This window comes from Arabidopsis lyrata (assembly GCF_000004255.2).
Source record: "Arabidopsis lyrata subsp. lyrata unplaced genomic scaffold ARALYscaffold_2, whole genome shotgun sequence".
In the NCBI taxonomy this organism is placed as follows: domain Eukaryota; kingdom Viridiplantae; phylum Streptophyta; class Magnoliopsida; order Brassicales; family Brassicaceae; genus Arabidopsis; species Arabidopsis lyrata.
In genome coordinates, this window is record NW_003302554.1 from 4,531,935 (window position 1) to 4,555,688 (window position 23,754).

The window sequence follows — 23,754 nt, forward strand, 5'->3', positions numbered from 1 at the left end:
GGAAAAAACATAAAAGCGAAAATGTCGTGAACAATTTCTATTGTCTCGACTGAAACCAGAGTTGGAGGCTCTCGTCGAATCATGATGGCAACTGGGCTATTGAAGATGGAGGCCCAATCAAAGTGTTAACTCGTCAACTTGATAAGATGGAGTACATGAGGTTTAAATCTCAAATCATTATAACGTGTTTTGGTGTTGATGATTGGAAGATTAAAGAAGGGCAAGGAGATTATAATTTCTCTTTTGGAATATTCTATCAATGGAAGAAAAGAAGGAAGCAATAACAGGAATTGTGAAACCGAATGGAGGATATTTGATTTCTGATTTGTTTGTCGATCCACATCGTTTGCTGAGTAGCTGTGTTTGGAGTTGCCTCGTGCCTGCGTCCATTTCTTTCTTTCCAGATTGAGTAGACCACAGCTTGTAAGACATATCTTGTGAGGAAACTTTCAATGCGATTTGGTATATTTGCATTGGTATTCAAACTACTGTACTATTTAGTACATCTTTTTCAAAGAGTTTCCGTTGGATTTAAATAGTCAAATTTGCTCTTCCTGAAATTTGTAAACACGAAAATCCTCAAACTAGTCACTTGAGACAAACTACTTTTTAGTTTTTGAATCGCTAGTTTATTTACAGAGATGAAATGGCGCAAACCTCTACGATTAAAAAAATTAACAGAGTCGCGCTCATTTCTCCATTTCTGTTTGTTACTTTCTACAGATGCATTAAATTGCTTGGAACACAAATTTTTTTGTACCTCTTCTCCGTCTACTCATTCTGATCCTATACCAAGTTCTTCAGAATCCATTAATGCACCAGATGCTTTGACTTCTTCATCAATCGGGAGTGTACGTTTTGAGCCATCCAATGCAACACCCAGAACAAGGTTCTCCTCCAGAAAAGAACTTGTACCAGACCCACCACCATCTCGAGCTTTCGAATCTCCACTGCTCTTTTCAGTCCCTTGTCTTGCTTTTGATTTCAATGTCTGCTCTGTTGTACCTTCGTCATCATAAACTTCATCCTTCTCTGCTTTATTTGAATCTCCCACGCTCTCTTTCTTCTTTTCTTCTGACTTTTGTGCTACTGGCTGGTCGGATGTTGAGGTTGGTGAACCCTTAGTGCCTGTACTGGAGTTGGAACCAAGAGCCGTTTTCTGTTTCTCTTTTTTGGCATTTGAAATCAGCACTGACGCTGATCCGTTGTTTTCTGTTTCGGCCTTGGTTTCCGATGGTTCTTCTTGAAGGTCCCTTTCTTCACTCTTTTGCCCTGGGCTGGGTGAGGGAGACTTTGAGTTGTCATCGCTGTTGATTTTATAGGAAGGCTCAATCAGCATGAATCGACGGTTCATCGCTGCTTGATTGAAAATGATGTCTGAAAATCCTGCACTGTCCACCTCAGCCTCATTACGCATCCTCTGTACTGTTCTAATGGGAGTTGCTAGACGTGCCCCGTGATGCCTAATAACAGTAAGAAGATCCAAGAGCACTGCTTCCTGTTCAAAGACACAAATGTCTATGACATATTATATAAGGTTCATATAAGATTCCATCATAATAGATAACCATATGACATGCAGGCATACACATACAGACACATAAACACGTGACACAGGAACAGATTCTCGGAGATGCACTCAAGTACACATGCATTAGCACACACAAAACGATGTCTAGGGAAAGTGATGAAAAAGAGACATGTCAAAAGAGTTGATCAGACTAATCATAGTGTTGTATGTCATGTGTGGTACGATGAAATACACACAATTTGAATGATATAACTTAGCAGCCAAGGAGATACACTCACGTGATGAAAATTGTGTATTCAGTTAACTTTTAACATACCTTAACGCACAGGTATTCTTCAAAACGTGAAGTCTTTACAAAACAGGATATTAGGATCTGCGAATATATCAGATATATATATTAAATCTGGTTAACGTAAAACAGACATATTAGTTGTTGACAGAAGGCATCTTCTTACCCTCAGTGCTTGGTTCTCTGGATCTATATCTTCCAAAAAGACTCTTCTGTGTATTTTTTGCTGCTCGATTTGAGGATTTTTAGACAACACCTTGCGCATATCAGCTACGATATTCTGTATAGTTGAAAAAGAATACAATAACTTGTTACATTGAATGAGCCAGAAGACTCTAAAAGTGCAGGGATGTAAGAACGTGTAAACTAGACTTTTATTGCTCACATTAATTTTGCTGACATCAAGATGACTGATGGCAAGATGTGTTTTGATGCGCCAATGCGTCTTCTGAGTGAGATTTCTCACGATATTTACACTAAACTGGTGGTTAGGAATATGAACTGCTTCACGGTCATCACCTCTGATAATTGTAGGTGACCACCAACCGACACGCTGAAAAAGAAGAAAAGTCATTTACGGAACGCAGTTCATATGTCAAAAAGAAAACTCCTGTCTGAAGCTAGTGAAGTGAACACGAATAAATTAAAAATCTAATAAGGATAAATTGACAAGTTAACAGACCTCTACTGTGCCAGAAACTTCATAGCCTCCTATCTTGGTCTGGATCCACTCATTCAGAACAAAGGGCCGTGTAGCATGAATCATAATGCTTGAAAGAAAGTTTGTAAGTATCTGCACCATCCACAAAAGGAATAACTTTCCCACTGTAAAAACGATTTAGTATGCCAAAGTATTTCCACAAAGAGAGCACCGCACCTCACGACCAGCAAGAGTTAGCAGTACTGTCCCCAGACCCCCAGCCGTTAGCCACTTTTGGGTAGAGAAGCCCAACAGCTCCATAAACAATGAAGCAGCAGCAACCCACGCAGCAGTGTAAACAGCTTTTCCAGCAAAACTGAAACCCATCTGGCATAACAAAAAACAGATAAACATTTTTCCGAATAAACCATCTTAGCTGAAGAGTCATTAAGGTGTCATGATCTAATCTCAAGTACAACGTGTGCATCTATGTTGAAGGATTAAATGTAATATAAAACATACTTAAACTTCTCCTAAGAGGTAAATACTAAGGAAAACTCATCCCTACAGTTGAGGCATCAAAACACATAGCCAACTGCAGGTGTTGTGTTACCCCTTCATGCCGTATAATAGGATGACCAAGAATTTCCAATAAAAAAGACAGTGTCCAAATCTGTTTTAAGGATAGGAAGACGTACATTTCTGGTATCAGCAGGATTATTTGTCTCCATAAAAAATTTCTGCACCTGCTGAAGTAGGCTGTAGAAAAGACATATTGTATCAGCCCAAAGATTGCATCAAACATGCTCAGTAACTGAAAAACCATTTGGTACTCAGTAAAGCTAAGTTATGATATATATACAGGGGCAGAAATTAAATAGCACCTAAATGGTGAACCTGCAGTAAGGTCATTTAGCTCTTTTGAAGACTTGTATCCTTAAGAAACTCTTGCTTACCTTGATAAACAGCAAGCAAATGCCAACACCGTTGACATGGACCGAGCAAAGGTCAGAAGACGCTGTTTAACAGCCTGGCTGGAACTTGAAGGCAATACTATTGGGTCCAATGTTCTGAAAGACATTTCCATATTGGTTTTAGTAAACACATATAATAGTTAATTAGTTGCAAAACAAAAATACTATTGACCTGCATAGAAGGATAGCTCCGCTCCAAAGCAGCAAAGGCTGAAGATATGACACAACAATGTATTGTGTGCTACTCTTCTGTGAATTTGCATCATTCCCCTTCTGGAATTAAAGTTGCATTCACTTAAAATAAACTATAGCAAGTAATCCAGGAACCGAAGTTGAAGGAATGTATAAGAGAGAATGACATCTCACCTCAAACAGGGTAGCTCTGGCAAGGCGCAGAAGGGGTCTAAGACCCCATGTAGCAAATGCAAGAATCCCAACTGCTGGAATTAGTTTCATTAAATGATTTCCGCGTAAAGCATCATATGCCCTGATATCAATAACGAACATTTCAGGTAAAATGGCTATAATAATTAAAAAGTACACTATAAAGGAATATGAAAGATAGCCCAAACGTGGAAATGATATCCTAATCCAACTACTGGTATCTTTTGGGTCTCAGTTGTAAGCAAAAGCCTGTGATGTGTGAGCACAGCTAAGTCATTTAATAGTACAAGTGAATTAAGGTTCGAGCATATAACCTTGTGAATATTACTGCAGTTGATTTAAGAATAGGGCCTTCGTTTCCATTCCCTGGAAAGAGAGCTGACCGGCAAACGAATGCATTACACCTAGATGATACAGGTACTATTGAACCACTCAAGCTCTCTAGAAGCTGAAGACTCCAAACGTCTTGTCTCTAAGAAAAAAGGAAAATCAAACGTTAATAGAAGCCCACATAAAGCGGTGAAGGTTATATTAGCTACAAGAATCCAAACTTCACTAAAAACATGAATATATGTCACAGGGGGGAGATAAATAGCAAACAAATGGCTATTCGTAACTATCAGACACATACACAAATAATTTTAAATACAATAGAAGCAGACCCCCACAAGCATAAATATGAGAATTACTACAAAAAAATCACCTAAAAGTTAGAGGAGAGTTCACTCATTGCTTGAAGAAAATCAAACAGCACTAACAAAAGCACAGAACAAAAAACTAAACCATTGAACAATGCTATGAGCACAGATGATACCGTAGCACATGATGAAAGACCAGTCCGAGTCAGATACACACGATTTTTAGCAGCTGCACTCTGCAGGAAAAAGAGAAATTGCACACACCCAAGAACAGATTAATCTTAGATAACAAAAACACACAAATCGACAATAAAATAAAAAATCCGAAAACAACACAACGTACATTATGGTATCCAGAAGCTTCATGGATCTTATGAACATTGAGATCATGAGACAATGGCAAAGAGACAGTACGCATCATCATCCCAAATGTACAAAACAATGATAAACTAATCTCCTTTATACAATCAATTAGCCTGCACAAAAATCAAGAATTAGCTTCGCAGAACATTAAACCTTCAAAATCATCAAACATTTTGCATAATTCTTCTAACTTCACGCATGCAACACAGAAGACGATATACACTACAGCAAATGAGACAACACTGAGACGATTTCATCGAAATATAAAATTCCCCCCAATTAAAGCCGATCTTTGTCTAATCAAGCATGATCAAAGTCCGATTCACACAATTGCTTCGAATCCTTCTCTAATTTCACGCAAAATTAACCCGAAAAATGCAAGAAGTTCGCGGATGTTACCTACTCCGTACGGAATTGAGAAATCGAGAGAGATCGGAAGCAAACAAAAAGAAGCAAGTAGCAATCGGAGAAGATCAGTGGATAGAATCAGAGAGAAACGGTGAGCTTCTTCTTCTTCTTCTTCTTCTTCTTCTTGTTGATTAGTTTCTTTCTTTGTTTCAAGAACAACCACAAGACATGACTATAGCTAACGTGCGCGAGGAGGAGCTTTGACGTATCAATCTAAAATACGCCAATTCGTGGCAGCTTCATTAACCTCCGAGTTTTTTTTTTAGGATTTAGAGGAAATGATGAATGAATGGATATTTTCAACTATTTGAGTGGTCCCGCAAATTTACGATTTTCACCAAACGGAATTTTTGACGACTCTTATCCGAAATACTTTCCACGTGATCTTATAATTGGACCGTCGTGGCGTATTGCTCCACCGACCAAATTATATGAAACGGGCCCATTTTTAGGCCCAGATTAGCCCATTTAAAGGTTTTTTTATATTGCTATTTTCAGTAGGGTCCAGTTTGTTTTTATTTTTATTTTTTTTGGACAGCCAATAGGAATTGGTCTTGAATTGAAATTAATAACTCATCTGATTCGGTTCCATTTGAAGTTTTGAACCTAAACTAAACTCTAATTAAAGTTTCTCTCTCTTCTCTCTCTCAAATCTTTTAGAGAGAGAAACTCTCTTACAAGTTCTTCGTTCATCCGTCCGGTTAATTCCGGCAAAGCCGTCCGGTGTGTTATCTGGCATCCGTCCGATATTTATCGGCTAATATAGCGATAATTGATCGGCTTTTGTCTAGCATCGATCGACTTTTTTAGGGACGATGGCTAGCTTTGTTTTCTCTCCGGATTTTGTCCGGTTTCTAATCACGGTTACGTTTGTGCCGTTGATTGTTTTTAGTTTGCGGCTCTTTGGATCTGTGTTGGTGGTGGCGTTTGTGGCGATTCTTCGTTCAAAAGTGTCTCTTTTCCGACTTGTCCTGGAGCATGCGGTTTGCGAAAACCATTTAAGAAATTTGCGACTTCAGTTGAAGATATAAAGCAATTTCCTCAGCTTATTACGATTGCCTTTAGCTGTTTCTTGTCTTTGAGCTTCGATTGGTTTGGTCCACAGTTTGGATTAATCAGATTTCTTATTCTCTGTTACCCGTTGGATCTCAAAATTATTTTTGATGATTCCTACAAAGGGTCGAGTTAAATTGATCTGTATTTTATCCTTATGCTGTTTTGCACTTGCCGGTGAAAAACAGACGAATCTATCTTTGATTTCATCTTGATGATAGTTTCATTCATCGGAAGAATCGGTGGCTCCGACGGCGAAGGATGACGATGGAAATCTTTCAGTTGCTCATTTTACGTGTGTCGATTACACGTGTCTTTGAGTGGAATTATTTGACTCGATCTTCTTCTTAAGCGGTGCAATATTGGGCTCATGTTGGGCATTAGTTGTTTTCGTAACCTGTTGTTTTTGTTGGGCTTTTGCCTTTGCTACTGTTTGTTATGTTTCATCTAATAAAATTGACACTTACGAGAAAAAAAAAAAAAAACCCTATTGCAAAACAAAAAGACAAACAAATCGATCTCTAACTCTGAAAGAAACACTCGGAGATGCAGACAAGATCATGGAATCAGGTTTTATCCGGTGTCTGGTCAGCCACCATAGATCTTCTCAGCCCTTTGGTACTAAGAGCATAAAATGCCCTTATACTCTGTAAATTCAACTTTTTGGGGGCATGATGTTCTTTGTTTTTCAAAAAATAAAGAAGCACTTTAGTTTAAGTTGGTGTTTGTTGCAGGATAACCTTTTGGATGCTAAGTCTCTTTTAGCAGTTTGCTCAGTGTGGTAGTAACAATGGTGAGCCAGAAGCTGTCATAACATAAGTATAAGATGAAAACTTTGAAATCAGAAGTGACGATTGTTGTTTGTTTTTCTGGTTTGATTGAGAATGTTATGATGTTTAGCTTTTTTAAAAATGCTGCCTTGTTTGTGGCTTTTACTTAGTAGTTGACTTTGTTTAAATTGTCCTTTGTCTTTCTCTGTTTGTAAAGTCACTATCATGTACCTTGTACTGCCTCTCCAAAATGGGTTCTCATTGATGGAAGTAGCCTCTGTTTAATATATAAATCAGATTCTTTGGAAAAAAAAACACCTATTGCAAAACTAAAAACAAAAAAAAACAAAACCGGATTACAAATCGCCAACCCTAATAATAAGTCTGGGCATTCGGGCGGTTCGGATAATACGGGTCGGTTTAATCAGATTTTAGGTTTATTCGGGTTAACAAGAAATGCCACTGAACTGAACTGAATAATATTTCGGTTCAGATGTCAGTTTATTTGGGTCGATTTTATGGTTCAAAATCAATTCCGAATTGAACCGATTTTCTATTTATTTCGGTTCATTCGGTTCGTTTTTCCGGTTTAGTTGTTTTTGATATAAAAAAATAAAATAAAAGCTTTTCCGGTTTAGTTGTTTTTCCGGTTTAGGGGAACAAATGGCTGGAAAGCCACTTTTGGGGAAAAAAAAGGTTGGAATGCCACCTCTAATTTTTAATTTCATTTAACATTTTTTTTTAAAATCAAAAACTAAGGAAATGTCTAAAAACCCTTTCAAAAGATCAACAATTACAAAATCATACCTCAAATTTACTATCTCTACAACCAAACACTCCCATCGATCTCCAATCACAATCATGTCTACTTCTCTCCGCACAACCACCGCTGCTTCTCGTCTCAGTCGTCTCCTCCGCTCCTCCTCCTCTTCCATATCCACACTCGCTCTTTCCGCTTCCTTTCTCTCTATTTCGCCAGATCTATCGTCTCTTCTCCACTTCTTTATTATTCATCTCTCTCTCACAAATGCCTCACCCTCTCTTCTAAATCTTTACCGGAGAGCCGTCACGTTTCTCCTAAGGGATCTCCGTTCAAAATTGGGATTCCCAAGTTTGCGATCGTATTCGATGATAATAAGTTCACTCAGTTTTCGCCTCTTTATTCTACGATCCCCCCCCCCCCCACATCCTCCTCAGTTTCCGCCGTCGCGACATCAGAAGACTACTCTACCTTCTACTGCAACGATTGTGTCTCGAAATATATAGCTGCAAAATTACAAGACAACATCCTCTCAATCGAGTGTCTTGTCTCTGGTTGCAAGAGCTCTGGTCGGCTCGAGCCAGATAAGTGTCGTCAAATCTTGCCAAGAGAGGTTTTTGATCAGTGGGATGATGCTCTTTCTGAAGCAGTATTGATGCGTTCAAAGAGATTATATTGTCCTTATAAGGATTGCTCTGCTTTGCTTTTCATTGACAAGAGTGAAGTGAAGATGAAAGATTCGGAGTGTCCTCATTGCCATAGAATGGTGTGTGTAGAGTGTGGGACTAAGTGGCATCCGGAGATAACTTGCGAGGAGTTTCAGAAGCTAGCAGGGAACGAAAGAGGAAGAGATAATATTTTGCTCGCGACGATGGCAAAGAAAAAGAACTGGAAAAGATGTTATTCTTGCAAACTCTATATTGAGAAGTCTCAGGGTTGCTTATACATGAAATGCAGGTATATGTATATTCTTCTTCTTCTTATCACCTGTGATGCAAATTTGTGGAAATCGATTTCGTAGGTGGATGCTGTGTTGTCGTTGTTGGGTGGTTCTACTGAGCTTGCTCCTGGTCCGCATATGTTTCGAGAAGAAAGTAAGATACGGTGTTTGCCAAGAAATGGCCTTAAGGTCAGTGTATCATCAGTCTTGAGTTTTACCAACTTATGCCAAAAGCTGTTACAATCCCAATTAGTTAGCAGAAGATTTTAACCAGTTTCTTAGGCCTACGGAACCATTAGTATTGAGCTAGCTTTTGTTAAGTTGGATGTTAACAAAATACATGAGTAGTTAGTTTTAAATGTCACATTTGAAGAGGCTGGACATATTTCTTCCACATTTCCTGGGATCAAAAACATTGTAATCTTATATAGCTCCTTTTGGTGTTGAGAGATCCTACTGTGCTAAGGTTTGTGTTGTGGAATGGGAAACTGCTATGTTGCCATCTCTTTTGCTTCGTTAATGGATGCATAAATTGCTTGAAGAGATTTCTAGATGGCAAGGAGAGTTTAGATGATAGAACTAGGTGTAATACTTTTTGCTTGATTTTGGGTAGATGCAAAAAGATTAAATCATATGATTATGTTAGTGACTAATGCCCATGGCAACACATGACTTATGTTTTCGATTAAGCTTTTCATTTATATGTATCATATTGTATGCAATCGTTTATTTAGGTACAACTGGTATATTTAGGTACAACTACGTATAGGTACAACTGGTATATTTTGGTTTTGTAGTTTTGCTCTGTCAAAGATAGAGGATAAGTGGAAGGAAGAGCTTGATCAAGAACTGGAAAGAAAGCGCACAAGTTAAGTCTGCACGTACTTGTGGATTAAGATTGCACATGACTTATGTTTTTGTATTTCATTTTTGTATTTTGTTGTGTTGTGGATTAAGAACATATGACTTCGTATTTTTGTAAACCAAAATAATATTTAGATTATATTTATGTTCAATTGGTTTTGTAGGTACAACTAGTCTATTTAGGTACAACTATGTGTATGGATTACTTATAAGAAAGTACAACTAGATCACTTTGGTACAACTGAGACAATTAAAAATAACATTTAAAAAAAAATTTTTTAATAAATTTCAAAGAAGTAAAAAAAAAAAAAAATTATCCACATAAGCATCATTTTTGGCGGCGAGATATTATTTTTAATCCACGTAAGCATCATTTTGGCGGCGGGATATTATTTTTAAATCATCACACGTGTGGTAAATTGTTTTGCTTTAAACATAGTTGTACCTAGTTGTCTAGTTGTACTGTCATATTCATAGTTGGATTTTTGTGATTTTTGTGTATTTCCAGTTGGACTCTAATAAAAATTAGTAATTTCTAGTTGGACACATGATGTTACACTATTAATTATCGTTTAAGAGGTTTTCAGAATACAATTTGCACGAAATCATAATTTTCACCTCTTTTGCATCAAAAGAAGTGATCACCTACAAAGTGTTCCTTATACTATAAGGAGTGTTTCATATGAAAACAATAGTATGCACTAGGAAAATGATAAATTCGAGTTTTACTTATTTAAAATTATTTTTTTATAGTTCAACATGTTTTTAGAATCCTTATTAACTCTAATTTATCGTTTTCATAATTATTGAATACAAATACGGATACATTTATGATCTTAGTTGTACCTTATCGAACCTAATTATACCTAGTTGAACATAGTTGTATGAATACGATAAGTACATATACTGATACATATATGGTTATAGTTATGGTCTTAGTTGTATCCAGTATAGTTATGGTATTAGTTGTACCAGTCAAACCCAGTTGTACCCAGTCGAATATGGTTGTACGACAAATACAAAAGATTTTTAGTCATTTATCTTCCACAATATCATATATTTACTTTGAAATTAATATACTAATAATTTTAAAAATATAATCAGTAAAAGCTTTATATATGAAAATGCATGAGAAGCTTACAAATTTGATACTCAAAGTATAACGTCGTTAGCAATAATATAATAACCAAATTTATTCTCTCTATCTAACCAACATTTATAAAGTATTGGAAAATATTTCGTCACTTTGTAGAAACATAACAAAGTATTTGATATAACCCAAAAACATTCCAAATCTTGAGAATGGACAAATACTCAAATCTAAGCAAGAGCATGCATATCCTTGATCCATTGGTCCAATGACTTACCAATAGAGTAAACAATAAATCATATCTTCCCCAGCTTCTCTACATCAACAACATTTCTATACCATCAAAGACAAACGCTGGTTTCTGCATCTTTTCAAAAATCCTCTCATAGTCAAGCGTCTTACATTCATCCCACTCAATTAACAAGCAGATTCCATGGGCGTCTTTAGTGGCATCACAATTAAAAATCCAAAGACTGTGATGATCCATCTTGAGATCACATCTTTGACATGCATAAGGAAAATATGGATCGAGTAAAGCTTTCTTTCTCTATCACTAAAAAATGGTCACCATACAATGAGAATTTTCACTACTAAGCACAACATGGTAGCAAATCAGATTTTTCCTTACACACATTACAATGATGGCAACGAGGCAATTACAAGCAATGGAATTCAAGACTAAAGTATTTTTTGAGGTAATATTTGCCATAAGAACTCATGATTACAGAATTGACAGTTCTCGTTCCCAACATCGAATCCCACCACACTCATCTAAGCGAATCAACAAGAGATCTTAGATATAAAGTTATAAACGCATACTGAAATTCTTGCTCTTCGAAGAGAAATCAAATCAAACGAGAAGGACAAAAGATGAAGAAGACTATACAATGATCTGAAACTTCGAATCGTTTATGCAGGACATCCGGTGACTGAGAGAGCGTTGTCATCGTCGTCGGAGCGTTGTCGTCGTCGTCGGAGCGGTGGTGATTATTGTTGATATCCATCGGAAGATTGAGGAACTAAGAAAGAATCTCTAAGTTTTATAATGGCGTAAGAGAGAGGAGAACAAACCGATTGCGAGGGCGAGACGCCGGAGACAACGGCCGGCGAGATCGGCGGTGCGACCTCTAGTTTGGGAGGAGAGGATGCGAGCAAAAGTTTTTGTTCCTTTTTTTGTTTTCTTTTTCATTTTAGATTTTAAAAATTAATTAAATCAAAATATTTATTAAGGGCAAAATAGAAATAACACATTGGCACTCTCAGACTTGGCAGTCGTGATTTTCATTTCCTGTTCAGTGGCAAACAAGCCTTGGTCTCCACTAATTCACGAATTTCGTCAGTATCTTTTATTTCACTTAGGAAATTTTCTCACTCCGACCATCGAAGACGCTGTGATGACGACGACGAGGTCAAAATTTCAGTCTCTCTCAGCACGTCGCTTCACACCGTTACCGGAACCCAATCCCTCGCCGCGTACTTTCTCCAAAACTTTACCAGAACCCAATTCCTCTCCAGGAACCAACGGAACTTTCCGAACACCATTTCCCTTATCACTCATCACTCCAATCAAAACCCTAAAATCCATCACATTATCCGATTGGTGGCTAAAAAAGAAAAGCAAAGGTCTAAGTATCACAGGATTCGAATCAAACGGTGGATCTGGAGTGAGACTATTTTCATCAGGAACAATCTCAAAACGACATGAAAGTACCACTCTTGAAGCAATTGATGGGATTACAATTTCTATCAATGGATTCATCAATCGATCTCGTAGTCTAGAGAACGGTGTTTCGAATGAGGTTTGTAATCGTTTTCGTTTAGGGTTTCCTTATGATTGGGAAGATTACAATGTAGAAGAAGAAGAAGAGAAGAAGAATGTTGTTGATATTTCGTTTGATGATATTCCAGTGAATAGGTATCAGGATCTTTATTGTCTTGAGGGTTGTTTGAAAGATAAGATTTTGGATGATGTTGTTAGTAGTTTAAGAGATTTGGTTTGTCAGATATTTGATAAGGAATGTGAGAAATCAAGAATTGGTGGTGATGATGGTGAGAGTTTGGTTTCGAGGGTTGTGGGAGTGAAGACTAGAGGTATGCTTAGACGGAGAGAAGAGTATGAAGCTTCTATCGGGAAAGGAGTTGCGACGATCTCTGGTGAAAGAGCTGTGACAACGTCGAAGAAGAAGAAGAGATGACTACAATGGAGAATGTTGGTATGGATTTGAGATTTTGTTAGACGATGTTTGGGTGAGTAGGTTTATAGGATCTTATTCTTTTAGAAGATTGTTTGAAAAGTAGGATTTTGGATGATGTTGTTGAGAGTTTAAGAGATTTGGTTTGTCTGAAATGTGAGAAATCAAGAATTGGTGATGATGAGAGTTTGATTTCAAGAGTTATGGGAGTGAGGACTGGAGGTATGCTTAGACGGAGAGAAGAGTATGCTTCCATTGGAAAAAGAGTTTCGACAATGTCGAAGAAGAAGATATGAACTTTCTACTGAATTTAGCTTCAATGAAAAGTTTGGCTTTTTGGCACTAATGGATATAAGAATGTGTATAGAGATCCAAATATGGATACAACCCAAATTTCTTAACCTAAGGGTCCGAATGGTAACTGCGTTTTGCGGTACGGGAGAAGTGCGGTATTATAGTGCGGTACGGTTCAACTGTGGGACGTGCGGTATGCGGAACAAATGCGGTTTTTAGAAATAAGCGGTATAGCATAATGTTTGATTGGTAAAAAAAACGCGGTGCGGAATACAGATTATAGTTAAATAATTTTTAAAAGTATATTAATAATATTAATATAATTATAAATTAAACATTTATATATATATATATTAGTATCATCATAAATTAAACATTTATATATATATATATATATATAAATATATTTTTTTTGGTAATTAAACATTTTTATATATATATATATATATTAGTATAATCATAAATTAAACATTCACATAAATTAAACATTCAGTTTCTTTTTGGTAGGATAATTTAAAAATTCTTAATCATAAATTTAAAAGTTTTCAATTTAATTTGCTGAAAAAAAAAAACACAATTTAATGTGTCTCTTAACATTCTTGATTATCCCTTCTATTTAATGTGTTTAATTAATGAGTTATTTTGTGTTAAAATTTTCCTTAATAAGCGTGCTTTTAGCCCAAAAATTCTATATTTTGGAAAAGAGGGAGTATTAGAGAAGGAGAATATTTTTTCCTACCAAACAAAAAGAAGGAGAATGACTTTCATAATAATTTTATAACTTAAAAAAAAAAAATTGTGATAATCACGATGAGAGTGTGTGTTTTATTTTTCATTCGTATTATTGATGTTATACCTTCTGACTTTGACTCACAAGTTAATAAAGTTACCTAAGGCATTTCTCATCAAACACAAAAGCAATGTTTGTGTTAAAAAAAAAACCAAAAAAAAAATGTATTATTTTGTTAGGTGCGGTTTTTGATAAAACCGCTGGGTAAAGCCTTCTTTTTATTTCTAACAGCGGTCCACTGTATTACCCGTTGGACAAAACCGCAAATTCCTTTTTTTTTTTTTTTTTTTTTTTTAAACACAAATCTGTCAGAAAAAGTATGATTGGTGAGTACACTGCGGTTTTGTGGAAAAAATTAGAAAAACGCCTTTTTTTGTGTCCACCATTCGGACCCTAAGATTGTAATTCATGTTCTTCCTTGACTACACATCCTTCTATGTCTACTTGGACCTTTTTAAACAGGTTATGCAACGTTAGTTTGGACCTGACTAAAAAACATATTTCCCTAAAGATTAAGTAAAGCTGTGTCAACATTAGGGTATATAGGATTCTATATTCCATGCACACACAAACTATACTGTCTACAATTTCACAATTGTCATATATCACTGAAAAAAGTATTTTATAATTTGAATATAAGAAATGCAGATAAGAAACAAATGTCACATTTCTCTATTATTATTGGTCTTTATCTATTTAGTTATTGTCAAAGGGTCATATCCTAAAAATGTGGTTGATCAAAGGATTCACCAAAATACTCGGACATGTCCACTACACACGGACAAAGGCTCTTCTCTCTTCTTTGTCTGATCTTGAAACTCTCAAGTTCTAAATTTTACACCTACATCACGTTAATGACTTGGCCATGTTTGAGCTTTCTTCTTCTTCTTCTTCTTCCTTAGTACAGCAAAAAAGATGTTGCAGAGAGCAGCGAGCAATGCGTATTCATGGTGGTGGGCAAGTCATATCCGTACAAAGCAATCCAAATGGCTCGAACACAATCTTCAGGGTACGTTTCTTGATTCACATTTCACCTAATAATAATGTTCTTGATTCTATGTGCCATGCAAATAAATAGAGATGCTTAAACAAAGAATTTATTTGATGTTGTAGATATGGAAGAGAAGGTAGAATATACACTTAAGATCATAGATGAAGATGGAGACACTTTTGCTAAAAGAGCTGAGATGTATTACCGTAAAAGGCCGGAGATTGTTAATTTCGTGGAGGAAGCTTTTCGGTCATACCGTGCCTTAGCTGAACGTTATGATCATTTATCTAGAGAGCTTCAAAGCGCAAACCGCACAATCGCCACAGCTTTCCCTGAACATGTTCAGTTTCCTTTGGAGGATGATAGTGATGAAAATGAAGATTATGAAGGGAATCCGCGTAAACCGCCTAAGCATCTTCATCTTATTCCCAAGGGAATCAACATACCTGAAGTTCCGGATATTCCAAAGAAGAAAGATTTCAGGAGTCAGTCTATGATGTTGTCTAGAAAAGGACCAGCTGGTCTGAAAAGGACAGTATCTTCTGCACAAGCAAAGAGGGAAGCGGCGATTGTGCGTTCGGGATTGAGTAAAGAAGAGGGTTTGGAAGAGATTGATAAGCTTCAGAAGGGGATCTTGGCGTTGCAGACCGAGAAAGAGTTTGTGAGGAGCTCATATGAACAGTCTTATGAGAGGTATTGGGATTTGGAGAATGAAGTGACTGAGATGCAGAAGAGCGTTTGTAACTTACAAGATGAGTTTGGTCTTGGTGCTTCGATTGATGATAGCGATGCTAGGACCTTGATGGCGAGCACTGCGTTGAGTTCTTGTAAGGACACACTTGCTAAGCTTGAGGAGAAACAGAGGAAATCGGTTGAAGAAGCGGAAATTGAGAAAGGAAGGATTACTACTGCGAAAGAACGGTTTTATGCATTGAGGAACAAGTTTGAGAAACCGGAAAGTGATGTTCTTGATGAGGTTGTTAGGACAGACGAAGAAGAAGAGAAAGAGGCTGATGATGTGGTTCAAGAATCGATCTATGAATCCGAGAGGGAAGATTCAAGTGAGAATCTTACTGTTGTGAAACTTGCAGAGAAGATTGATGATCTTGTGCATAGGGTGGTTTCATTGGAGACCAATGCTTCCTCTCATACTGCATTGGTGAAGACATTAAGATCAGAGACAGATGAGTTACATGAACATATTCGTGGTCTAGAGGAGGACAAAGCGGCTCTTGTTTCGGATTCCACGGTTATGAAACAGAGGATCACGGTGCTTGAAGACGAGCTGAGAAATGTTAGAAAACTATTCCAGAAAGTGGAAGATCAAAACAAGAATCTACAGAGCCAATTCAAGGTAGCTAATAGGACTGTTGATGATTTATCTGGTAAGATACAAGATGTGAAGATGGATGAAGATGTTGAAGGAGCTGGAATTTTCCAGGAATTGGCAGTTGTTTCAGGATCAGAAGATTCACGCGATGATTTGAAGTCAATCTCAACGGAGACGGAAATGAGGAGTAGCGTGGAGAAAACGAAGAAAGATGTGATTGTAGTTAAAGAGAGTGAAGACAGTGAAAGAGCTCAAGAAGAGAAATCAGAGATGAAAGATTCGTTTGCGTTATCAGAAACTGCTAGCACTTGTTTCGGAACAGAAGCAGAAGATCTGGTGACGGAAGACGAGGATGAAGAGACACCAAACTGGAGGCAGTTGTTACCTGATGGCATGGAGGATAGAGAGAAGGTTCTGTTAGATGAATACACATCAGTGTTAAGGGATTATAGAGAAGTAAAGAGAAAGTTAGGTGACGTTGAGAAAAAGAACCGGGAAGGATTCTTCGAGTTAGCATTACAGTTGAGAGAACTCAAGAATGCTGTTGCTTACAAAGACGCAGAGATTCAGTCGTTACGCCAAAAACTCAGCTCGCCCGGGAAAGATTCGCCACACCAAGTAGAACGAAATAATCAGTTGGAACATGAACAAGTACATCATGAAAGTGTGAGCATTTCACCAACTTCCAACTTTTCGGTTTCCACTACGCCGCATCATCAATTGGGAGACATGAAGAGAACACCTGGAAGAACAAAGTCAACTGAGGTTAGGGTGAAATTTGCAGACGTTGATGACAGCCCAAGAACAAAGATTCCAACTGTGGAAGACAAAGTGCGTGCAGACATTGACGCGGTGTTGGAAGAGAATCTCGAGTTTTGGTTAAGATTTAGCACATCAGTACATCAGATACAGAAGTACCAAACAACGGTTCAGGATCTCAAATCAGAGCTATCGAAACTGAGAATCGAAAGCAAGCAACAACATGAATCTCCAAGAAGTAGTAGTAATACTGCAGTTGCATCAGAGGCCAAGCCTATCTATAGACACCTTAGAGAGATCCGAACAGAACTACAGCTATGGCTAGAGAACAGCGCGGTTCTTAAAGACGAACTCCAGGGAAGGTATGCATCACTAGCTAATATCCAAGAAGAAATCGCAAGAGTCACGGCTCAATCAGGTGGCAATAAAGTAAGTGATTCAGAGATTAGTGGTTACCAAGCTGCAAAGTTCCATGGAGAGATACTTAACATGAAACAGGAAAACAAAAGGGTCTCAACCGAACTTCAATCAGGTCTTGATCGTGTAAGAGCATTAAAAACTGAAGTGGAGAAGATTCTGAGTAAACTAGAAGAGGATCTTGGGATCTCAAGTGCAACAGAAGCAAGAACAACTCAGAGCAAGAGCTCATCGAGTGGAAGACCGAGGATTCCATTACGGTCATTCTTGTTCGGTGTCAAGTTAAAGAAGAATAGACAACAGAAGCAATCTTCATCATCTCTCTTCTCTTGTGTCAGTCCATCTCCAGGTCTGCAAAAACAGTCTAGTTACAATAGACCACCTGGAAAGCTCCCTGAATAATCAATCAATCGATCATCTCTTTGTTATTTGCCTTTTCAATTCCTTGTTTTCTAGCTTTTACGTCGTGTACCTGTGGAAGAACTAATGAGATACAAATCAAAGTGAATGTTCTTGCTTTCACTGTTTTCTAAACTTTGAAATTGGCTTTATAGATTTCGAAGTATATTTAAATTCATATTACTAATTAGTAGTAAGAACCTTATATTTGGAGGTCCTACTGTACATCATCATATTATTGTCCCGAGTCCTAAGAAAAACACATTAATGAAAGCTCAAAAACAATGCAGTAAATGAACTAGAACTACAACTCCTTCTGCCCGGTCCCGGTCATGGTCGCTTCATCTTTGGGTTTTGATTCAGTTGCAGCTTCAGCTAGAGGTGACACCGTGGTACTACTTTCTATCTCAGGTGGTTTATCCAACAAACTTTTATCGGCGCAACTGCCAACTACTTGATTTTTCTTAGGCATAAGACTAGGAGGAGTCTCCACTTTAGCACCCACCACTCTTGCTGTGCTAATCACTGAATTTGCTGGGATGGTTTTATTTGGCGGAAGTGTTGTTGTAACCATGGGGCTTGCTCTGTTTCCCTGAGTTTGCACTTTTTGTACACCAACCGGCTTGGAAGAGACGGTAACTGCTGCTCCCACACTTGGCTTTCGTGGCTTTATAACAGTAGCTGCGGCTACCACACTTGGCTTTTGTGGCATAACAGTAGCTGCAGGAACTCTCTGTGTGGGAACCAACCTTGACGATGCAAAACTAGGAGGAACTAAATTATTCGGGATTGTAGACCCTTTGGAGAGAGGAGCCATAAGTGAAGGCTTATTAAATGGTGATGAAGATATTGTGTGGTTTGGGCTTCCATTAACTGCATGCCTTAAATTCAAAGGTCCAACCGCTTTAGTGTTAGTGGCAGCAGCCGGAACACTCTTTACTGGGTCAGCCTTTGGTGCTGAAAGAATACTTGATGGACGAGGCAAAGAGGCTACAGAAGCGGTTTTTACAGGCTCAGCAGTTGGTGCTGATATAATACCTGATGGACGAGGCAAAGAGGCTACAGAAGCGGCGGTTTTTGCAGGCTCGGCCTTTGGTGCTTGTATAATACCTGATGGACGAGGTGAAGGAGCTGCAGAAGCGGCGGTTTTTACAAGCTCAGCCTTTGGTGCTGATATACTACCTGATGGACGAGGCAAAGAGGGTGCAGAGGCGGTGGTTTTTACAGGCTCAGCCTTTGGTGCTAATATAATACCTGATGGACGAGGCAAAGAGGCTGCAGAAGCGGCGGTTTTTACAGGCGCAGCCTTTGGTGCTGATATAATCCCTGATGGACGAGGCAAAGAGGCTGCCACAGCATTTTTTACAGGCTCAGCATTCAGTGCTGATGATATACCTGAAGGGCGAGGCAAAGAGGCTGAGGAAGCGGTTTTTACGGGTTCAGCCTTCGGCACCAACTCTGAAATAGCATTCTTTCCTGGTTCAATCTTAGGCACTGTTACAGCGGTTGCCAGGCCAGACATACAGGCTGCAGCAGCTACTGAATTAGCTGTTACCATTAGTTCCACTTTCGAAGTGGAATTCCCTGTTGTTTTCTTTGCAGGAACTCGAGATTTTGCACCTGGCGCTGATGTTGTTGCCCGTGGCAATGCTTGAATTTGTGGCTGAGACAGTTGTTGACGTTGCAATGTACTACCACTGTTGGCACCATTGGCTTGTGCCCCCTTGATGGTACCGGATGAAAGCATTGGAGTTATACCTACAAACACAGTCACATTGATAAATCTAATTAAGATAAGCGTTGGGACTAACACAATTTCAACTTTGCAAGAAAAAAACAATCTAAACAAGTATAACATAGCCTAGAAGAACTAATAAATAGTAAAATAAGCTAGATAGGATCTTCTGTTACTCGTACCTACTGCAAGTTTTTTTGAGGGAAGCCGATTTCCCACCGCTAAAGATACTGCACGATTAGCCATTTGTGCTTCTGTTCGCTGTAGGCCAGTTTGGTTAGAAGTGTTTGAAGTATCAATCCTTCTCCTTATAGCCCCCCACCGCTGCAAATAAGAATATTCAGCCCGATTACAGATGTATGCTAAATAAGCATCACAGATGCCCATACAATTTTGTCCCCAGATATTTCTTAACACTACTTACAGAGTATACCTGGTAACATCAGAAATAGCTGACCAAAAAATATCCACAAAAATGGTGGACAGAGAAGATTATTGCCTACAGCAGCTGAAATCTACGTTTTCTGAGAGATTATTAATCATAACATTTAGAGATCCGTTGCCGGGATTTGAACCCGGGAAAATGGGGGAAAACCCACATCAAGACCAAACTAGATGACAACGGATATATTTCTAAAGCAATGACCACAATTCTGTTGATAGCATTCGATAAAGAAGAGTGTGATAATGCAACCTAGTTGCATCTAGACAAAGTATGACATATATGGTGTAAAAGCTTAAGAGTATAAGGAGCTCATGAAGTTATGTTTCATAGGGTCTACTAAGGTTCATCTCTTCTAAGCAAACACTCAGATAATGGTAGATAAGCAGGTAGTAATACCAAGAACAAGGCACTAACTGAAAAATATGACGAAGGCACTGCAATATTAACAACAGAGCAAACCATCACCCCTCATGCCTAGTTGCTATACACTCCAAATCCTAGATCATACTCGTTTTTTTTTTTTTGTAGAGCAATTAGAGCTCACATTCCTTTACTGTAATCATGTGACTACGAAATAGCTCTCTGCGTGATGGTTAAGAAAGACCATGCATATGACACACAGAGCAATAAATAGGAGAGAATGCATAAACTACATACAAACGCTTATGCTGAGACGAGATGATGCACAATGTACTTGAAGAAAATTCAAAGATATGAGGAAAATGAGGAATGAATATCAGCCCAATGAAATTAAAACCTGTGAGAGTTGTGAGGTTGTTCGCTCTCCTTCAAATGCTTCCTTAGAGATAAGGGCCCAGCTGCCTTCACCATGTTGCTTCACAGCAGCAATCAGCTCCTCATCCTCCTCAGCTGACCATTTTTTTCTTCTCTTCCGAGGAGCCAAGCTACTGGCTAACCCATTTCCATTATGTCCTTCAGCTGCTTTCGGTAGAAAAACAGGAAAGGTGATATTCATCCCTCTTGCTGACCAATACGAGTCTGATGGTTCCTGAGTCCCCCTATGCAGGCCGTAAGGTATGTTAATGGTCAAGGGAGCCTCAACCATTGAGTCTTCGGGAATATCGGACTCACTTGGCACATAGGAAGCAGCCATCACCTAAAAAAGGATAAAAAACAGGAAACTTAGCATATCATTAGGAACTCGGGATAAGCAGACATCAATACCCAAGAGTAGTAGCCACCACTTAAGGATCGCCTATACACTAACCGAGATTGTCACAGCGAAAAAGGACTTATGAAGCAAAACTATAGAGAACCATCTCTTCTCTGGAAACTGAACAAAGACTTCAAGAGGAAAAAAGAAGAATCTAAGAAAATTTCTCAGTGAATTCCTTCTCACTTACTTTCACATGCGCAACAGCTTCCGTTACTACATCAACACCGACTGCAGGGGAAGCTTCCAATTCACACTCCATATCACTATCATCATCCTGCACAAGCAAGAGTTCATTAAAATTTGCAAAATTACGTCTTGTAATGCAACAGCTATCACATGATACATAAAATTCATTCCACCTTAAACCTAAATTCTTTTCACCAAGAAGTTTCACTATCCACCGGCATTAAATCAAAACAACAGAACTTTCCCTCTACACAACACTATTGAAAACAATAGTCACTCATCAGATGCTATCTCCTATGCAACACGAAAGAATCCCCAAAAACAAAAAGTTTGCGTCCATTGTGAATAACAAGAAACAAAACTAGCAAACAAGGTTCCGTCTTCCATCCATACATCCAGACAGAAACAACATTTCAAGAAACTGGAACAATACCCTAATTGGAAAACACTCTGATGCAAAATTGAATTTTCTAACAAGATCAATGTACATGGCAAATGAAAAGCACAATTCTTTGAACTTAATGCAAACAATTAGACATTAAAACGAACCAGAAGCCGAGCATTATTTTCAACAGGGACTAGAGAATCTCTATAAGCAAGATGCCGCCATACAACTGATACTCTCTAGCATTAGTAATTCCAGTACTTGTCTTCTTCACTAACTCATTCCAATCCATCTTTGTATCTGCATAATACGCCATTTCTTGTAGCAACTTCAATATCGTTATAGTATCATATCTGCAAACAAAAACGAGGTAAAAATCACACGCCGCCACAAATTATGAGAGATGAAATCGAAGAAACAAAAACCTCTGCAAAAGAGTGGCGATGTCTGCTTCACTGATGAACACTTTCCTCTTCTTGTTGTTACTGTTATCAACCATTGTTTGTTCGTGGTTTGTAACAGCAATCACATGTTACGATTGAGCCAAATCTGGTGGCGGTTTCAGTGACAAACCCTAATTAGGATTTTGAGATTGAGAGTGAGACACTGGGGAATTGTTCTAGGGATAGGAGACGGTGGAGACAATTGTTACCGGAGATGGAGAAGGTAATCGATGCGATGATCGGAGAGAGGAGGAGAGTGTGGAAGCGCGTGGAGAGCACGCGTGCGGCTTTGGTTTTTTTTTTTTTTGTGTGAAGAGGAAAAAAAAAAGCGACGGAGGAGGAGGAACGGTTGCAGTCACGCTCGCCGCTTGACTAGAGATATTAGAATCTTCTAAGATTTTTTAATGACCGATTTGCCCCTCCGATTTAAGTTTTCTTTTTCTTTTCTCGACATATGGATTCTACGGTGTGATTGGTCGAGTTCTTATTTTTCAAATTAATTTTCAATAAATAGGTATTAAATAAAGGAAAATAAAATTTAAAAAAAAAAACAACTTAAGAATGTCAGAGTAGTATCTTCAGGTAATTTAATTTTTAAATAGCAACTGTGTTCTTTTATTAATCCAACATCTTTAACTAATTTGAATAGCATATTAAAGAGTTTTTCTATTTTGGTATTATAATTTAAAATTACATCATATATTTCGAACATATAAAGCTTGTGTAGTTTACAAGATGTGTAGTTTGGTTGGATTGTTGTTTTTGAAACTTAAAAGGTTGGTAGGATTCTTGTCTCCTTTATGGTCATGTTCGTTTCATAGTCGCCAACAATTGTGACTGTGACTGTAATTTTAAAATCGCGGGATGTTGTTCATTTAATAATCGCGCGACTGGTCGCTGTGACTAATCGCCATATAAAAATTTTTGTGTGACTATGTTACGACTATTGTCTATTAGTCGTAACGTAGTCGTTAAATAGCGACTAATTTTACGACTATAAAATTTAACGACTATGTATTACCGACTACATTTTATGGTCGTAATGTAGTCGTAAATTCTATTTTAACGACTATTTTACGACTAACTCTGCAGTCGTAAAAACCCTGTTTTCTTGATATTTAAGAGTTATAAAGAGTAAAAAAAAAGTTTAAGAGTTACTCAATACAAGATATTTAGCTAGATAGACTACGATCCCATAGAACACAAACTGGTGATTGTTTATGCAATTAAATATATTGAATTGTTAACATGAGGTTATAAATTTCATGGTCTACACGATTAACACATCATAAGGATTCACGAAAAAAACTGAGCAAAAATGTTGGTTGAGTCAAAAATGTGGAGTTTTGGTTAATATTTTTCGTAAGAAATGTATTCACTTAGACTATTAATTCAGAACATTTTTAATTATTTTTATAAATTATTAATCTTCTTTGAATATTGGAAAATATTAAAGAGTAAAAGGGAAGAAAAGGTAATAAGAAAAAATTGAGTGGAGGCAGTGGAA

General features: G+C 37.8%; 4 protein-coding genes across 6 annotated transcripts; 2 read left to right on the forward strand and 2 right to left on the reverse strand.

Moving 5' to 3' along the window:
- Window positions 1-566: 566 nt before the first annotated feature.
- Window positions 567-5,607, reverse strand: LOC9324299 (mechanosensitive ion channel protein 3, chloroplastic). 3 transcript variants are annotated; one of them, XM_021034901.1, is made up of 14 exons: window positions 5,219-5,607; window positions 4,800-4,932; window positions 4,633-4,692; window positions 4,133-4,290; window positions 3,801-3,921; window positions 3,607-3,707; window positions 3,417-3,530; window positions 3,159-3,219; window positions 2,698-2,847; window positions 2,503-2,613; window positions 2,206-2,373; window positions 1,987-2,100; window positions 1,848-1,904; window positions 567-1,498 (listed from the first exon to the last, which is right to left on the reverse strand). In XM_021034901.1, exons 2-14 carry the CDS (start codon window positions 4,878-4,880, stop codon window positions 776-778), a joined length of 2,019 nt encoding a protein of 672 aa, XP_020890560.1. In that variant the 5' UTR covers window positions 4,881-4,932; window positions 5,219-5,607; the 3' UTR covers window positions 567-775. The 3 variants fall into 3 exon arrangements, with proteins under 3 accessions (XP_020890560.1, XP_020890561.1, XP_020890562.1); XM_021034902.1 differs by having other exon boundaries at window positions 580-1,498; window positions 5,223-5,465; XM_021034903.1 differs by having other exon boundaries at window positions 580-1,498; window positions 3,607-3,704; window positions 5,219-5,465.
- A 6,410-nt stretch (window positions 5,608-12,017) lies between these two features.
- LOC110224293 (protein EMBRYO DEFECTIVE 1674) lies at window positions 12,018-13,297 on the forward strand. Its single transcript, XM_021010320.1, has one exon. The coding sequence runs from the start codon at window positions 12,099-12,101 to the stop codon at window positions 12,897-12,899; it is 801 nt and encodes a 266-aa protein (XP_020865979.1). The 5' UTR covers window positions 12,018-12,098; the 3' UTR covers window positions 12,900-13,297.
- Window positions 13,298-14,693: 1,396 nt separating this feature from the next.
- LOC9322775 (protein NETWORKED 2A) lies at window positions 14,694-18,003 on the forward strand. Its single transcript, XM_021035213.1, has 2 exons — window positions 14,694-14,989; window positions 15,094-18,003. Exons 1-2 carry the CDS (start codon window positions 14,896-14,898, stop codon window positions 17,877-17,879), a joined length of 2,880 nt encoding a protein of 959 aa, XP_020890872.1. The 5' UTR covers window positions 14,694-14,895; the 3' UTR covers window positions 17,880-18,003.
- A 37-nt stretch (window positions 18,004-18,040) lies between these two features.
- On the reverse strand, window positions 18,041-22,657 carry LOC110230926 (nascent polypeptide-associated complex subunit alpha, muscle-specific form). The gene is given in 7 exon segments (XM_021035215.1): window positions 18,041-19,634; window positions 19,794-19,935; window positions 20,814-21,173; window positions 21,421-21,507; window positions 21,969-22,030; window positions 22,033-22,157; window positions 22,230-22,657. Coding segments are annotated over 7 exon segments (2,304 nt in total). The 5' UTR covers window positions 22,304-22,657; the 3' UTR covers window positions 18,041-18,180.
- Window positions 22,658-23,754: the final 1,097 nt, after the last annotated feature.

Coding starts and splice junctions, on each gene's coding strand:
- LOC9324299 (XM_021034901.1), bottom strand. CDS start 4,880: ATGATGATGCGTACTGTCTCTTTGCCATTGTCTCATGATCTCAATGTT. Junction 3,220..3,416: donor TTTGCTTGCTGTTTATCAAG/GTAAGCAAGAGT, acceptor TCTTTTCTACAG/CCTACTTCAGCAGGTGCAGA. Junction 2,101..2,205: donor TTGATGTCAGCAAAATTAAT/GTGAGCAATAAA, acceptor TCAACTATACAG/AATATCGTAGCTGATATGCG.
- LOC110224293 (XM_021010320.1), top strand. CDS start 12,099: ATGACGACGACGAGGTCAAAATTTCAGTCTCTCTCAGCACGTCGCTTC.
- LOC9322775 (XM_021035213.1), top strand. CDS start 14,896: ATGTTGCAGAGAGCAGCGAGCAATGCGTATTCATGGTGGTGGGCAAGT. Junction 14,990..15,093: donor GCTCGAACACAATCTTCAGG/GTACGTTTCTTG, acceptor TTGATGTTGTAG/ATATGGAAGAGAAGGTAGAA.